The following is a 17220-nucleotide window of genomic DNA, read 5'->3' as shown; positions in this document are numbered from 1 at the left end:
GCACAGTGGGATAGGACCTCTACTTTCGCCTGCATTGTTTTATAAAATAGAAGGGGGAACTGTGGTGAGCCGTTCTAATTAGACCGTGGCCGCCATTGGAAGATGGCGCCGGCTTCCACTGTGGCCTGTGATAAACAACTCCTAATATGGAGAATTGGCACGCAATCCCTTACCACCCTATGAGAAAGGTCCACGTGGCAGCTTAAGATTGGTATGCTGGAGGCTTTATTAGGCTGTGCTTGGGCGCTTGGCGACGGGTCACTAGAAGATGATACATGAATCAAGGCCTGAATAAACTGCTGAAAGAAGAATCCTGTGTCGTGTTTTCCCTTGCCGGCGAGGGGTCGCGGCAAGGTACAATGACTTACAGAGTTCACCATGTTTACAGATGAAGTTTTAACTTCCCTGAATACTTCAGCCATGACTGGTATCCAGGCAGGGAGAAGATAAAGCCTTCCATGGTGTGTCCCAGTGACCTACTTCCTCCAATTAGGACTCACTTCCCAGTAGTTCATTCAGTTTCCAAGAGGATTATTTGCTTTTAAAGCCAGAGCCCTCATGATCTAGTCATTGCCTGAAAGCACCACCTGTGAACCTTGCTTCATTGGGCACCACACTTTCAACATAGGAGCCTTTTGGGGGATGTTCCAGATTCAATCCATAACATTCTGTCTACAGATTTCTACATTCTAATTTTCATATACAGAATCAGCACAATTCCTGTGAAATTATAGCAGTAGAGAATACCTGGCTTATATCTATGCATATATATTTTCTTTCCTAGGATCTTGGCCCCCCTGAATCCTGGCTGTCTTATTCTTCTCCGAGACTTCTAAAATGGTCTCCTTTAAATAATTTTTTTTTAAAAATTAGAAAAAAAGCTTTATGTTTTTCTTGGTTATTCTTAAGGGTTGCTTAGGACTAGTCTTTCAGACTCAGAATTGCAAGTCCTTTATCTATTGAGATTTTAAATTTAATGACAAAAATAATGGTTTCCATGATAATTTTTGCTATTTTTATAATGCATTATTCTTTCAGAATATTTATATATAGTTTGATCTATCTATCTATCTATCTATCTATCTATCTATCTATCATCTACTGTAAGGATTTTTTTCCATTAGCTGTATTGTATCTACTCAGGTTTTTTAATTTTTATTTTTTGTATTGTATTTGAAATGGTTTCATGATGCTAAGTCCTGGTGGTTCATTCACCTGTATTTGTGAATCCCAGTGTAGGTGCTATCTATGCTGCCTCTTCTTGTCTTTAGCATCTGAGGAGATGGAATGGTGCCCATGCGGAAACCATGTGCTGCTGGCTATTTGTCTTCCCAGTGTAGACAGTATTTGTCCTTTTGCTTTCAGTGGTTCCCTCAGGTACTTTACTGCCCCAACCCTGTGTAAACTTTGTGATGAACTCCTTCACTCAAAAGTTTACCTTATTTAGCTCTTTGGGCCCGTGTTTTCACCATGATTATCCTGCAAAGTTCAAATGAAAGAAAGAAAGTTAGAACTGCTCTGGGACCTATAGGGAAGTTTGTAATGAAGAAAAGAGCTGATTATTAATAGCAAAACCTCTCTAAATTCTTAAAGTTTCAGTGCTTTATCTGAGTCTGTGTTATTTTTAAGACAGTTGGCCCAACTCTACTTGAAAGAGGATGATCTTCTGTTTTGTGGATGCCTCACATCACGCTGATCCTGATGTCTCACATCTCTATCTATGTGGTATGCAATAACGTTTGACAGTTTATAGAACAATTCAGCGCCACACAAGTACCTGCCCTAAGTTACTGATGTAATTCTTTTGCCTTCTAGAAAGTAGCATCTGTTTGAACAGTGATTTAGAGCCTATTATAAAGTTATCATTGAATCCATTTTCAAAATGTTACATTTCTTTAAATAATAAAATCTAAATAATAAATTTTTCTTAAAACTTAAATTTCAGCAAAGTTTCCATCTCTAAACAATGATAAAATCCCCCAAATGTTTTCTTTTCCCTTGTTGCCAGAACATACACTCTTTCTATTTCTATACACACACACACACACACACACACACACACGTTATATATAATTTAATTACAAGATAAATTTTTTACTTGTGATAATTTTCTTTCCCTTGCTTATTGCTAAAGCAAATTAAACTTTTATTTGTTCTGTTGTTGTGAATATTCTCTCATATTTTTATATCTGTTCAAAACATGATAAATATTTCCATTATTTTTATTCTCAGTACTCACCATGCTGCTGCAACATGACAAAGGGCTAGAAGTTGATAGGGAAGCATGAATCCATTGAGAGAAACATGGAGAAAAACACCTGTAAAGGAGAAATGAATAAACACTTGAAAACTAGATGCTTCATATTATTTGCATATACTCCAGTAGAAAATGCAACACAATTGTTCAATAAATTATTTTTATTATGTTTCTATAAAAAATTCTCATATAGAATAATTGAAAGTTAAATACTACATTTTATTTAATAATGCTATGCTTTAAAGCACTTTGTTTATAACATTCCTTTCAGGCTTTAATAAAAATAAATTAGTAATGCAAATATTAACTATCACATTTAATTATAAATTGCCATTGTAAATCTAAAATCTGTTTTTATTCCTTTAGAAGATCTTGTGTTTCCTTAAAAATGTTCTTTCTTATCCTTAGAAAAGTTTCTTTTCTACTTGTTGTTTGATGCTACTATGTCTCTGCAGCTGTTACCACCATTACCAATAACCCGAGGTCAAGGATTCAGAGTTCATGTGTGAACCAGCCCAGTGCTGAAGACACAGTCTTCATTCATAATTTTGCAGTTGTAATCTTTGATTTATTTTGCAAACATGTGGTCAGTGTGAAAGGGGATGTGATGAGAGTCAGCAAAAACATCAGAGCAAACTGATCTCCATAGTCACTAATGAGAACACAACGTACTTTCTCTAACCTGTTGATGGGTCTTCAACACTACGATTTCCCTGATAGAAGAAAAACAATACTCAGGCTAGTGATTCTTTCCAGGCAACTATGATTTTATAAATGTGATGAACCTAGAGTTTCCCACAAACATAAAGTTTATTTCTTTACAAATACATATTTTTGTCTGTGTATTCTTATGAATAAGGCTAAACTGTTGAAGCTGGTTTTGAGAGGGTAGCGCTGTTCAGGATTTATGGCGTGAAGAATGAAGGAAGATGAATAAAGAACAGGATCAAGTTTAAATGACAATAAGAGTCACCACTTATTGGTCACTATAGGCCAGGTTCTGTGACAATGTGTTATGTAGGTTGTCTCATTACATGCTTTGAGTTAGGGCTGCAGAAGCTTAAGAACAGTGTTGAGTGCATTACCCTCAGTTATAAGTTAAGTGGGGAAGGGATCTCCCAAAGTGGAGCGCCCAAAGCTCTCATTTTCCCGAAGTGGAGACCAATGACTTTTAATTAATACTGACCTTTGCTACATTGGAAGCAGAATGGTCCATTGTCAAATTTACAGTATAAAAGAGCATCATGTTTTTCTATTCTTCTTTGCTAGCCTAGAGATTGATTTGAGAGGAAATAGGGCCCCCAATTTTCTAGCTTTAGTCTGTCTCTGATTTATTGTTTCCTTTTTGGAACTGCATGGGTTATTTCCTTTAAATGCCTAACTTAAGAGCAAGAACCCATAGCAGCTCAAAGAAAATAGAAAATTTATGTGATCCAGACAGTGTTTGAGGTGCTGAGTTTGGAGCACTAAAAAGCACAGGGAAAAATATTTGTATGTGTGGAAACTTTATTCCAGTTAGGGAAAGTAGATAATATAGAAATTAAATAAGAAAAATATACAGACTTTTGATAAAAATGTTAAATGCTAAGAAGTAAAATAAAGGTAAGAAATGCTAGTGGAGAGGCGATGGTGGCAATTTTATGGTACATTCAGAAAAGCTCTCTTGGAGAAAGAACATTCTAGTAAAGACCTGAAGGAAGTGAAAGAGCAAGCCATCAATTATGAATAAATATAAAAGCCTGAAAGCAGAAGCATGATTGGTCTGTTCCAGAACCAGCCACAGGCCAATGTGACTGAAAGAGGACAAGTAAAGGACAGAGTAAAGGCCAGATGAGTTCAGAGCTCCTGTGGTCACTGCAAGGACACCATCAATGGGAAGTCATTGCAGAGTTTTAGAGTAAGAGTGACCTAACCTGATTTATGAATAATGGGATTATTCTAACTTCTTAATCAGCTAGAACCGCTGGAAGAGAGCACAGGCAGAAGAAATCCCAAGAACAGCAGTACTGATGATCCAATGAGAGATGACCATGACTCAAACAATGTAAAATTTGTGGAAATAACAGACAATGACCTGTCTGGGAAAGTTTTAAAAACAGAATCAATAAAATTTGGTCACAGAGTGGAGGTTTGAAAGTAGAGTTGAGAACAGTTTCAATTTTTTTGGTCCCAAGCAGTAGAAAGCTAGAATTAACAATATGGGGGAGATCATTGAAAAAGTGAGTTTAAGGGTGGAAGGTGAGAATCAGAGCTTGTTAATTGTTAGAGGCTGTCGGACATCCAGGGCAATGGAATTTCCTGAAAGAAGCCTGGAACATGTGGACATACAAATGATTTTTTTTCCAAAGGACAAACTATATAATTTGTGTGGTCTAGTGAAAAATGAAAATGTAGGCCTTTCCATTCAGAAATTATTTAAAATTTAAAACATGGACAATAGAGCATAAGTCCAGAAATAGGGCCTTTCTTGAGTATGAGACCCTGTGTATAGTGCTCACCCAAGAAGCTGATTCTTGGGATCAGGGGATTGGGGTGGAGGGCGGGATGAGAATGAATATGGTGAATGCAGATGGAGTTAGGTAGATGGATGGAGGGGATGGGTGGATAGATGAGATGGAGAATGGTTGGACAAATGTTCAAATACTGAGATCTGGGTACTTCGAGGTGAACATGTTCAAACATACAAGAAGAATATCTTAGAATTGACTGAAAGGAAGAAGCCAGGAAGGAATTTTAACTAAACAAATCAGAAACAATGGTAAAAGATTTGATATGGGCTTGTTGACAGATCTTTGGTGTCCAGCTCAGCCAGAAAATTTGAGTGTTTACCTCTCTTTTTGCTGCTTCTCATTTTCCACAGCAGTTTGGTTAGTCTGGCTTGTGGCACAATGGGTTCCTATATGGCTTTACCACCCACAAGGCATAACTTGAGTGTTTCTGGAAATTTGGCATGAACATTGGAGTCAGTTCTAATAATAAATGAGATTTTGAAGTTCACTGGCAAAGTCTTGCTAAAAAGTAGAAGAAAATCCATTTTTCTAGGCAAGTGTCACTTTGGTAAACAGATGAGGAAATAGATAACAGAGACAGAGCAAGTCAGGCTGTGTTAATGTAGATTTCTAACTGCTCAGTCTGTGTGCAAAGCAGCCAAATAGAACCTGGCTGACTGTAGTAAAGAAGCGAGATTAAACCGTCTAGGGCAAGGCAGAAATGCTCTGGAATAAGTAATGGATGTGTTTATCACATGGCACGAAGCTGCTTTGTGTCTCAGGATTCATAATAGGCTACTATAGCTACTGACATGTTGACATTGTACCAGGTAAAATATCAGAGTCTATGGAGTCTATGCGTTCATGCGGCTCAGAGAAAGTAAAGACTGACCTTTATCCTAGAGAAATAGCATCTCTTCACTCCTTACTCTTCTGGGAGCCTTTAATGATTTCAGGTCATGACCCATATTCAGTATACCCTGGATGTGTGCAAATGACCCGTTTATGGAATGAAGAGGGAGCTGTAATAGGTCCCAGAAAAGATGTCAGGTTTGTATGCTTCAATGTGCCAACTCCTCTCTGTCTTATCTAAAGATTTCTTAAATCTGCTTCAGTGCATTTGACTGCTTCAAAATGTCCATGGGGCATGAAGGCAGAAGAAATGACAGGCCACAAAGGATGTGATAGAACAGATATTCCTCTTTCTCTGCATGTGAGTGTTTTGGAGTTATAGGGCAGGAGGAGGCTCATAAAGAAGAATGGAATAGAGGAACTCTAGATAGGGCAGAGCGGGTGGAGGGGAAGGAAGGTGGCATGGGGTTATTAATGAGGGTGGAATGTGATGATAATTATTATCCAAAGTACAGGTATAAAGACATGAATTGGTGTGAATATACTGTGTATACAATCAGAGATATGAAAACTTGTTTTTTATCTGTATAATAAGAATTGTAATGCATTCCACTGTCATATATAAAAAAATAAAATATATATTTAAAAAAAGAGAGAAGATTCCTTCCTCAGTGTGTCTTGATGAATTTATGTGAGTTAGAAGAGTTGATATGACCCCCTCCTCTGCATCCTGCTGGCCTGTTATTCTGAGACAGAGAGCTGTTGTATAATTCTAGGAATATAGCCTCTACTGACTATGGCATTGTCATAAGCAAATGGAGTTGGCACTTGGACAAAATTTTATTCTGTCTACTTTGAAGTGAGATTACAAAGGCCTTTCCTAGACATCAGTTAGAAATTAGCTATCAGCTCTACATTAAACAAACCTGTCTGGTTTGGATCATTGGCTAATTGGTCCCTCCTTTTGCCTACATACCTGGAAGACTGTTTTGTTACTGTGTTTTCAGATTCAAAGTTAAAGGGTAAGTAGTCTTTGTTGAGCTACTATTTTGTACTTACAAGAGATTTTAGAAAGATTCTGTCATCCCACCATGTAAATCCTCTAAAAATAAAGTATTACCCTACCCCATTGTATAGATATTAAATTAAGCGCCAGAGAGAAAAATAAAATCACAGATTTGTCCAATTACCTGGAAAACTTTATTAGAGTTTGTATGATAGCTTGGTTGGTCAGCTTAGGCTTTTATCACCTGCAAGTTTACAATATATCTGTAAACTTCTTTAAAATTTTTGTAAGGGATGGTGCTGGGATTTAAACCTAGGCAAGTCTGTTGTAAAATGCTATTTCACTTCATGATTCAAGTAATTAGAATTTTTTTAAAGGTATACAGTTTTCTGGGAGTTTTTTTTGTCAGTGCTCATTTTCAATTTTTTTAATATAATTCCTCCATTCTTTAATATGGAAGACCATCAGAATCCTATCATTCATGCTAGGAAGGATTTAGTCTGTCTAGAATGGTGATAGGAGGCACTTTTATTGTGTTGTTAGTTTTGATGTTGTTGCTTTCACTGGGGTTTACAACATATGTTGAGTTTTTCATTTCATTAAGTATTTAAAGATGAAGTTCAAAAACTCACTCTGTTAATGGTTCAAGGCCTTATGACAAAGGCTAGGACACCATAATGTTTTAGAGTTTAAGGTATGATTTTGCATAGATGACTTCCTTGTATTAAACTTACATTAAAAAGTTTTAGAGTTTAATCACATAATTAAGATCAGCATTTTGGTGTAATTTATAAGTATAGTGTTTAATGCAGAGCTTGGTATAGTTAGCATAGTACTGCTTGATTCTCATGTCAACGTTTATTGCTTTTTTTTTTCCACAGAGTTGGCTTGCCAAAAAAGTAGACTGCAGTAATGCATTTAATGAGGAAGCTAGCATTCTAGAATCTTTTTCATTCCTAATACTTAGCAAGATTAAAGTTTACCATATATTCCCAAAATTATTCTGAATATGGAAAATTTATTAGATTTTAAAAATATAAAAATATTTATGCACTATTTGCACTAGTACTACATATTTTTTAGGAAGACTAACCAATTAAGATATAAAAAATTCAGTATGACTTTTCCCATCATTTCATCACCATTTCACCTGTAAATTTTGTTTGTTGTTGTTTTTAGGCTAAATTGATGTGGCGGGGTCTGATGGGACAAAACTGATGTCTACCCATTCAAGGGGCTTTGGGATATTTATGTGTGTGGGTTCAGCACTCTTTCCTTATTTTCATGCCCTCCCTCTGCATAGATTGTTTTTTACAGCACTGCTGCCTTGAAGTTCAAAGATTAACGAGCACACGAGAAGCTTAGGAATACTCATTTTAATAGGTTACTTAATAGTATACAGCAAACCTTAGGGAGACTGATGTGCTTTAAAGGAACACATCTGCATTCCATTTGACCTTCTTAATTGACACGAATTTGATATGGGATTTCACTTATTGGCAGGTAGCATGGGATGTCATAACTAGTAATTTTCTACTTGGTGAGGGATGTATTTGAATTAGGTCTCTACTGGGGCTGGTATCTGTGAGCCTACCATAGAGTCTGGGATTTACACCTTATAACTTTGTTTCTTCCTCAAAATGTCACAACTCTCTGTGGTAACCATTACTGATGTCCATATGATAGAGAGGGACATTATAGGAAGCCTATTTTCTATAATTTGTGTATATCAAGGGACTCTTAAAGATTTTCATATACCTAAAATTAGTGAGAAATTTCTGAACAACTACTTATTCTAGAATCTTGCATAGTTTCTTGGGGATATGGAAGGAAGAAATACAGGCTACCTGTATTAAAGAATTTTATATTTTGATTATACATTTCATATAAATTAATAATGAAGTTCATATAAACAGATATAATTATAATTAGCAAGTGTTCCATTATTTTTACTTTAATGCATTAGTGCTTAGGAATAAAATGAAATATTATGATTGAGATACAACTTATCTTGGAGTATTTCCTGGAGTAGGTGAATTTTGAAACAGTTCAATCAGAATCACCTTACGGTAAGGTATTCCTATCCTCACAGAGGAGAGCATTGCTGGTAGATAATTGATGAGCAAACTCAAAGATATGCATAGTATAATTTCACAGACAAGGATAGTATTTTTACTATTGCAGGAATTTTTCCTCATATTTTAGATAGTTTTGACCTCAAGGCCACATCTGTTAAGAGAAACCATCACCTCTAGGAAAAAAGGAACCACTAATATTGATTCAGATAGCTATCTTTAGGAGTAAATTTTTAAAATACTTTATTGAAAAGGAAACAATTAGGTTGGCTTTCAGGATGGCCAGATGAAAATTGGCTACTTTTCATTTTTTAAGGTATTCAAGTGAGTGAATCTATTAATGAGGATTGAAGACATGAGAAAAGGAGGTCTTTTTCACTGACTTAGGACCTGGTTTCTCTGTTGACTCAATGTCCTAAGTTTTGGGGGGTAATTTACATTTTGAGCTCAGGACATGAAAAATGAATGCGGAATAAAGATTTTCTGTTTTGGTTTTTAAAGATTAAAATATTGTCATGTTTCTTTCCACACCAGAGAGAAAAACCCAAAGCAGTGATTTTAAGCTTGTTTCAGCTTCTTAACCTCCAGGCTATACAAAGAAAAAATTTCCAGAGACTTCTTGTGGGCATGAGAGCAGGTGATTTCAGTGGGAATGAACACAGAGAGAGAATTTTCAAACACCGTAACCAGGACCCTATCCCCAGAGTACATGTCAAATCTTAGAGAAAGACGGTCTTATATACTTTGTAAAAACACCTGCATTTATTTTAATATGATGTGATCATTGAGAAACCTCTGAAGTTCTGTGTTCTTTAGAGGGGCTGTTACAGTGTCAGGTCCTAACAGCTTACCTGTGATTTATCAGGTTTGCTGGTTGGAATTAAGTAATGATGTGAAAATGAAACACGAATGTTTTTTTAAGCAAGGGTGTACAGTGATGATATTCTAGAACTCTCTACTCCCAGTCTCTGTTTTCATTCTATGCAATTTACCCTTTGGGGTAAGTACTGCTGCAAGAATAGGATTTGACTCACTGGTATCTCCTGAGTAAGACCATGTGAAATAAAGTGCTAGTGTTATGTCAGACTGATTTTGTCCCTTTCCTTAGGTAGCTTATTTATGATCCCAAAAGGAAATAAAGCTCCAGGGTCTTGGTTGTTGGTCTATTTGTTTTAATAAACTTTACACACATACTTACTCACACACTTGCAGGATGGCATATAGATATGCAATTTCAATAAGTAGTTTCTAAGCACCTTTAACAGAGAAGCTGGAGTAATTTTTAGAAAATGGTATGCTATTGGCTTTATCTCCTATTAGTCAAGCTTAACTACAGTGATTCTCTCTCTCTCTTTTTCTTTTTCTCCCCTCAGATGTACATCCAGACAACAACACTTACTGTTTCCATGAGCTTAAGTGCTTCTGTGTCTCTGGGGATGCTCTATATGCCCAAGGTTTATATTATAATTTTTCATCCAGAGCAGAATGTTCAAAAACGCAAGAGGAGCTTCAAGGCCGTGGTGACAGCTGCCACCATGCAAAGCAAACTGATCCAAAAAGGAAATGACAGACCAAATGGCGAGGTGAAAAGCGAACTCTGTGAGAGTCTTGAAACCAACAGTAAGTCATCCGTAGACTTTCAGATGGTCAAGAGCGGGAGCACTCCTTGATAGATGTACGTTGAATATTCTTTTACTAGTCTTGGGGACTGTGCTACATGGTTCTGGGGGCATGAAGGTAGCCACACACCATGAGACCACCACAATGGTCAGAACCATTTGAGAAACAAATGATTGCCAGCAGATTGGCTATCACTAGAATGCAAAGCATGGTACTCAGATGTTTCTTTTGAGGAGTTACAGAGCCTGATGTTTGGAACTATCTTCCATTTTTAAATGATCTTTTGACATTTAGGAATATTTTACTCTTTTTGGGGGGGTTCAATATTGGCTGCTCTTTACATTTTGAAAGGAACATACTCCAGCAGACCTTCCACAAATAAATGATGTCATCTGGATCCTTAGGGATATGAGAAAACTAGTTAGTCAATATGTTTAATTAAATCACAGTTAGTACTTGTCTTGCCTCTTCTTTTAGCATCCCTCAATTTCCTTTCTTGGATAGGTTTTGAGAATTAGAGCTCTTCTCTGAAAGTCAATGACCATGAAAAATGAATCCTTGCTACAACCACACCCTGTTCTCCTTTCCTCACCTACCTTCTGCTTCTCCTTCCTTCTACCACCCTAGAAGGAGCACGTGATGACAATATACTGATTTTCAGGCTGATCTAGTAGGATTTAACTCATCCATGAAAGTCCATCTTCATATCTGTGGGAGAGTAGCAAATAGATTGAAGATCTGTATTGCAAAAAGTATAGTAAAAATTGTAAACTTTATATTACTAGGTTCTATAGATGTCCACCCCATCAAAAAAGGAAAGCTGAGGTCTTTACATTAGAGTGGCCTCCAGTCTTTTGAGAATACAACATCAGTATTTAATATGCAAAAATACTCTGTTCCTCTCAGTTTCATTCAGCAGGCTGTATCCCCTGCTCACTGTACTGTTGACACTGAATATAGAAGACTAAGAGTTGGTTTTATTTGGCTTAATTACTCTAGCAACTCATGATCTTCAATGGTTTCCTCCCCTTGTATTAAGATTTGCAGGTGAGCATTGCTCACTTCAATGTCCCATACATAAAACTAGCATCAGATTATTAGTATTGCTTAATTAAACTCATTGACCTGGAATTATTGGCCAGATTGGCTCTAGGAAGATTACCTATGGATCACTAATACCAAATTCAGTCACTTTTAGAGAAAGGAAACTTATAAAAATTCCACAAATACTCCCCCAGTACTCGCTTGTCAACATGCAACCTTGAGAAACTGGGAGAGAAGGTGCAATGAGGATGGATTTTAGTGACAAATTGTTATAATCATCTCTCATTAGAGCTAGGCAATTTGCTAATAATGGGCTTCTTTTGGCTCTTAGCAAAAATGTATTATAACTACTATTATGACTACTATTAAAGGCATCAGAGTAGAATGCTTGTGATTTGAGGGCAGAATTTTATCTGTTTTTCTACCTGGAAAGCAACAGTATAGGAAGTTAAAACCTATTGCAGGATGCCAATAAACTGCTGTTGGCAAAGACACACTAGAACACTGGCACCTCTCAGTGGGACTTCTCAGAGTCCATTGTACCTGTATTTCAGTAACTACCCAGAGACTGATGCAACATAGTTTTAAATAGGTACGATCAAACTTCCAGTGACGTAAATACCAATCATCCCAGACTCACCTATGGAAAATGGTGAAGAAAAAAAGAATAAATAGATTCTTAAAAAGAAAAATAAATCTCCAACATTTCCTGTTTTCTTTGTGTTATTTTCTCTTTATGTTGAAATGGAAATTACATAGCCTGCAATCATTTCTCTACTTTCTCTAAAATAAATGTGAAAGATTTCAAACATGAGGTCTGTTTGGAGGGTAAGCCTGTAATGAGCTGTATGGTAAGAAAAAGTGGAAAGGATAGATCAAGACATAGTCAGTGACTTACTGGACAAAGGCAAATGGTATTTTGGAGACTTTAGCATGGTCTTTTTTTTATGGGAGTGGTTTAGGTTGAAGTAAATTGGGTTAAAGTGATAATAATTTGAACATTCAGGAGATACAGTGTATGAAACCTTCACATCTTCCCATAGTCCCACCTCAGGTCATCATGGTCTGACTTTGTGTACTTACATGACCATCCTATGATAAAAGGGTGGATTAGTGTGTTTTAAAACCAAGCTTGTAATTCAGTATATGGGAATCTACATGAGAAATTGGATTATGGGTAACAAGCCCCTCACCTCCTCACATTTAGAATACTTCCTCTCAAAAGAAGTAGAGTCTGTTCTCAATGATCCGCAGAACCGTATCCATGTTGCCGTGTCCTCACACTTTCTGCTGCCAAACTTCTGTTAAGTCATCAATACTACAATGAAATCACAACACACAAAAAATGGTTTTGTAAACTATAAAGCAACCAGAGGATAAATGTAATGGTATCACTGCTGCCTTAAAACTGTACATTGTTCTGCACTTAATAGGAAAGAGTATCTTGGAACTCAATAACTATTTTTTGACAGCCCTTTTTCTTTTGTAAATATGTGGAAGATTTTTATGATTATGGCTACAATTCCATTGTTGGGATTTTTTTTTCTTTCTCACCAAATAGTTGTGTTTTTAGACATATAAAAAATATTTTTCTTTCATGGTCACAGAGCCATATGAGTCCTCAAATTTCAAAAACTCATCTTAAATGTGACTTGTTCATGTCCGAAATTCTGGTCACATGTTCAAGATTTAAGTTTTCAAAATTCATGGAATAAACATAAGTAATATGAAACTGGAAAGAAAATCAATTTGCTGAATTTGCAATCTACTACACTTTATGGAAAAAAAAAAGGACATGTTGTTTCAGTACAGGGTGTGAAGGGAGTTAGAAACCAAGTTGGTAAATATGAATTTTGCTAATTCTACCCAATTAACCAATGCTCTATGTGGTATTCCTTAAGCTGTGTTCATGAATAAGTTATGAAAACAGCTGCTACTGGAGGTAGATTTTGCTTTCTCTAGCATTTGAACACAGTGTGGTACACACAAGGAGAGTTATCATTGCTGTACTGAGAAATTGATTTTCACATACGCGTTATTTGTTGCCACTGTAAAAAGTCTCCTTATTAATTCATCTGTGCATCTTTAATCCATTTTGTTTTTTAAAACATCTGAAATAAAGATGCATGCAGGAATTTGCTAATCATAGTTGGTTCCTTGTCATTGCTTTCATGTTGACAAAAATTTGACAAAAATTTTTCCAGAACTTAATTTTTAGAGCCAATGGAAAAATTAACACCAATTTCCTATGAATTATCATCTCATTCTCAATAGAATTATACCACGTTTCTTTTTAAAATTACTTTGATGTTCAAAAAATAAAGAACGAATCAATGATTAGCTACAGAACTTCCAAATTAGAATTATCCTTAAAGATGGTGTGACCCACAATATCATAGGTTGAATGACATCTTCAAATATCATCCTTTTCAAGGTCTTTCTTGTTCTTGTTCCTCTGCATTAATCATGATTTTTCCTTTCTGTCTTCTACAAATTGTATAATTATGTGTTCTTCATTTTCAGATATTGTTGATAATATTGAATAGTAGAGAAGATGAAGAATACTTTTAATGATTTTTTTCTAATATATGATCATTATTTTCTACTTTGTCTACAAAGGTTATATGAAAGTCCTTCAAAACAGAGCTCAAGGAAATTTGGAAGCACATGAAAGCATTATATAAATTAAAAAAAATTAAAAAGTCAACAAATATAAAAATCATTTTGCTTCCCTTCATGTCAAACAAGTCTAATAGATCCTACCTTTTGGGCAGGGTGAGTTGAAAAATAGGACTCCACATTGGTTCTTCTAAACTACTTCTGTTCCCCTTTAGATACCATTTTCCTGCCTACTCACAAACACCCAATGCATTATTCATTTTGTAGAAAATAGAAGATAACATAAAATCAGGTTTATGTCTACTTCATTTCTATAGCATCGCAATAACAACCTTGAGGCATGAGCAATGTAGATAATTATGGCTGTTTTTGTTGTATAACTCACAATATTCAATGACAAAAATCAGTGAGAATGTCTACGATTTGCACTCCTTGGGCTCTCTGTGTTAATTTCAGTGACTGTGGACATTGTAGGACCTTGATGTCTATAAGAACTTGTTAGGTCAATCACTGGTGAAGAAATGAGGAGTGATTATCCATTATTTCAGAGGATTAGCTATGTGATTTCTAATCATTTTCATTGTTCAGGAACTAAATTATTTTCTAAAAGTCTGTTTCCCCCTGGATTGGATTGATATATTGAAATACAAACATGTTTTACTTTTTTATACAATTATTCATTCCTAAATTTCAGTGAAAAAAAAATAGGTCATCATGTTTGAGTTTTAGGATCCAGATTTCATTTCATTATAGCATTCAAAAATACAAAAGACTTTATGTATGTAGATTTATTTTCACTGGTGATTTAAACATGAGTACAAATTTGATACAGGATATTTTGTTATCAATATCTAATAGTCTTACAATAATGAGTTTTACTTCAGAGAAAGTCAGTAATAGAACAATTAAATATTAATGTCCTTCTTTGAGTCTATTTATTTTCTAAACATCTCCATTTGTATACTTTGGATAAAACCAAAACAAACCAAAAATATGTACTGCCAAAGCACATCCTTATTTCAAAGTTTACAAATACTGTATGTACTTGTCATTTTATCACATTCACCTCTAGAGTATAAAATTATTGTTTATTTTTAAATGGAAGATATATTCATGATCAAGGCACAGTTAGTTAATCTGTGTGTGTGTGTGTGTGTGTGTGTGTGTGTGTGTTACAACAAAGCAGCTTATTTGTGATCTGTGTTAGAGATTCTATACATCCTTCACAAATTTAATTTTACATAATCTGATACTCTATTAAAACTTAAACTTTGAACTGCTAGAAATTGTATTTCCGTAGAACAGATGGGCAGATATAAAGTATTTTCCAGAAATGAGGTACAATTTCACAAACTGATTTCTCTTTTGTTGTTTGTTTTCAAGTTTTAAGGAACTAAATTTGTATTTGTTAAAATTAAAAATGTAGGAAAGATGTTCTTTACAAATAATTGTGATCGAATGTGTATTCCAAGCAGAAAAGCAGGATAAAAAGGCTTTTCCTCTAATATTCCATATCGTACTATATTTGTGTTCAATAGGAATGAGCTTCTGTTATTTAATAAAAGAGTGAATTGTTGGTGGGGCTGTGGTTATAGCTCAGTGTTAGAATGTTTGCCTAGCCTGTGTGAGGCATTGGTTTCGATCCTCAGTACTACATAAAAATAAATAAAAAATAAAATAAAGGTATTATGTCCATCTACAACTAAAAAAGTATTTTAAAATTAAAAAAGAATGAGTAGTGGGGAATAGGATATGTTAGGAATTTCATAATGGGTTATTATTTAACCTTTACTTGGTTATCAAATCAGACCCAAGGAATTGAGGTCTTTGGTGTAGAATATAAAAACTTTTTTTTTTATTTGGTAGGACAGATAAGTTATCTGTACTTTTATTTTACATACATGTGAATCTTTGTTAGTCAAAATTTATAGTTAAATATAATTTTACCTAAACTTATTAAAAATTACCATTTTACATTTTTACTTTTCTGCTAATTCTCCAGGAAAGGAGAAATGAAACTAGTAGGTTTTACAGACTGAAATTTCTCTTTGTCTTTTTATCTCGATGATAATTGAATTCCTAGTAGGTAGTTTAAAAATAATGAATAATATGATTTAAGAACTGTATATCACAAAACTATCATCACAGATTTGCATTTTAAAATTATATCAATAAAATAATTTATTAGTATGCTATTAATTTGTCCTAATTTATCCCAACAGCTTCCTCTACCAAGACAACATATATCAGCTACAGCAATCATTCAATCTGAAACAGGGAAATGACAATCTGAAGAAATATGGTATGTGATCTTAAACAATGAACATGAGACCACAAAAACTAACTCCTGGAGATCTCCATAGACTACAACCAATCAAATCAATATTCAGTCTCGTAAGGAACAAAAATTAGCCATGAGCCAAAAGTATCAATAACGGGGAATGAAGAACCCCGCTTTATAAAACACAACCAATGAGTGTCAAACTAAAGTATTGCTTCCTCATGAGAAGTTAAAAAAAAAATCACAAAAGGAAAACTAATGTTAGCTTGTGAAAAAAAAAATGCTGTTGAAATAAACCATGTCTGATGTTATTCTTGTAAGTATTTTTCTGTGATTGTGAGAACTCCCGTTCCTGTCCCTCATTGTTCAACTTGTATAAGATGAGTCTGTTTCTTGTAATGGCTGACCGGATTGAAGCCCTGGGTTGTGCTAAAAAATAAATGCAATGATTGACGCATGCAATTTTTTATACAAATAATTTATTTCTAATAATAAAGGAATGTTTTGCAAATGTTGAGAGTTGTTTCGTTCCAGTTTTAAAGCTAAGGCAAGCTCTTCTTTCCAGTTGGCACTTCTATTGGTATTTAGCCCCTTCCTGGTGTCCAAGGAATTGCCATTTCCTGAAGGAATGTGTTTTTGTATGTTTGTACATATATATGGGGAAAATTGTCTTTTATTTCTAGATGAAAAGACATTGTTTGTGTAAGATTTTGTGAATATTTCCACATTTCTGTGATAGCTTTTCATAGTAACTGCTTCTTTTATGAAGAATCAAGTAATATCTTGAGGTAAATTGCTTCAAGTTATTATAATTAACAAATGATGAGTTAAACTTTCCTTCATAGAATCTGATATGAAAAATTCCCACGTAGAAGAATATCAAAGCATCACTGAAATTCTACATTACATTTCTAATTCAAAGCTTCTGCATAGTGAAATGTTCCCTGGTATGTGGTGTTAACCTTTTCTCACCTGGG

General features: G+C 35.0%; 1 protein-coding gene across 3 annotated transcripts in view; it reads left to right on the top strand.

Annotated features, from left to right (window-relative positions):
• The window catches only part of Grm8 (glutamate metabotropic receptor 8), a 770925-nt gene extending 754167 nt beyond the window's left edge, over positions 1 to 16758 (top strand). For 2 of the 3 annotated variants that reach the window (XM_015488298.2, XM_048786065.1), the window contains exons 10-11: positions 10053 to 10299; positions 16185 to 16758. In XM_015488298.2, the coding sequence (XP_015343784.1) occupies positions 10053 to 10299; positions 16185 to 16234 (297 nt within the window). In that variant the 3' untranslated portion in view covers positions 16235 to 16758. Of the gene's footprint in view, positions 1 to 10052; positions 10355 to 16184 lie in introns of all 3 variants that reach the window. The other variant, XM_048786066.1, reaches the window with a different exon arrangement.
• Positions 16759 to 17220: the final 462 nt, after the last annotated feature.

This window comes from Marmota marmota, unplaced genomic scaffold (assembly GCF_001458135.2).
Source record: "Marmota marmota marmota unplaced genomic scaffold, marMar, whole genome shotgun sequence".
NCBI classification, from domain to species: domain Eukaryota; kingdom Metazoa; phylum Chordata; class Mammalia; order Rodentia; family Sciuridae; genus Marmota; species Marmota marmota.
Note: the sequence above shows the minus strand (reverse complement) of the source record. Positions and strands in the feature narration are given on the sequence as shown.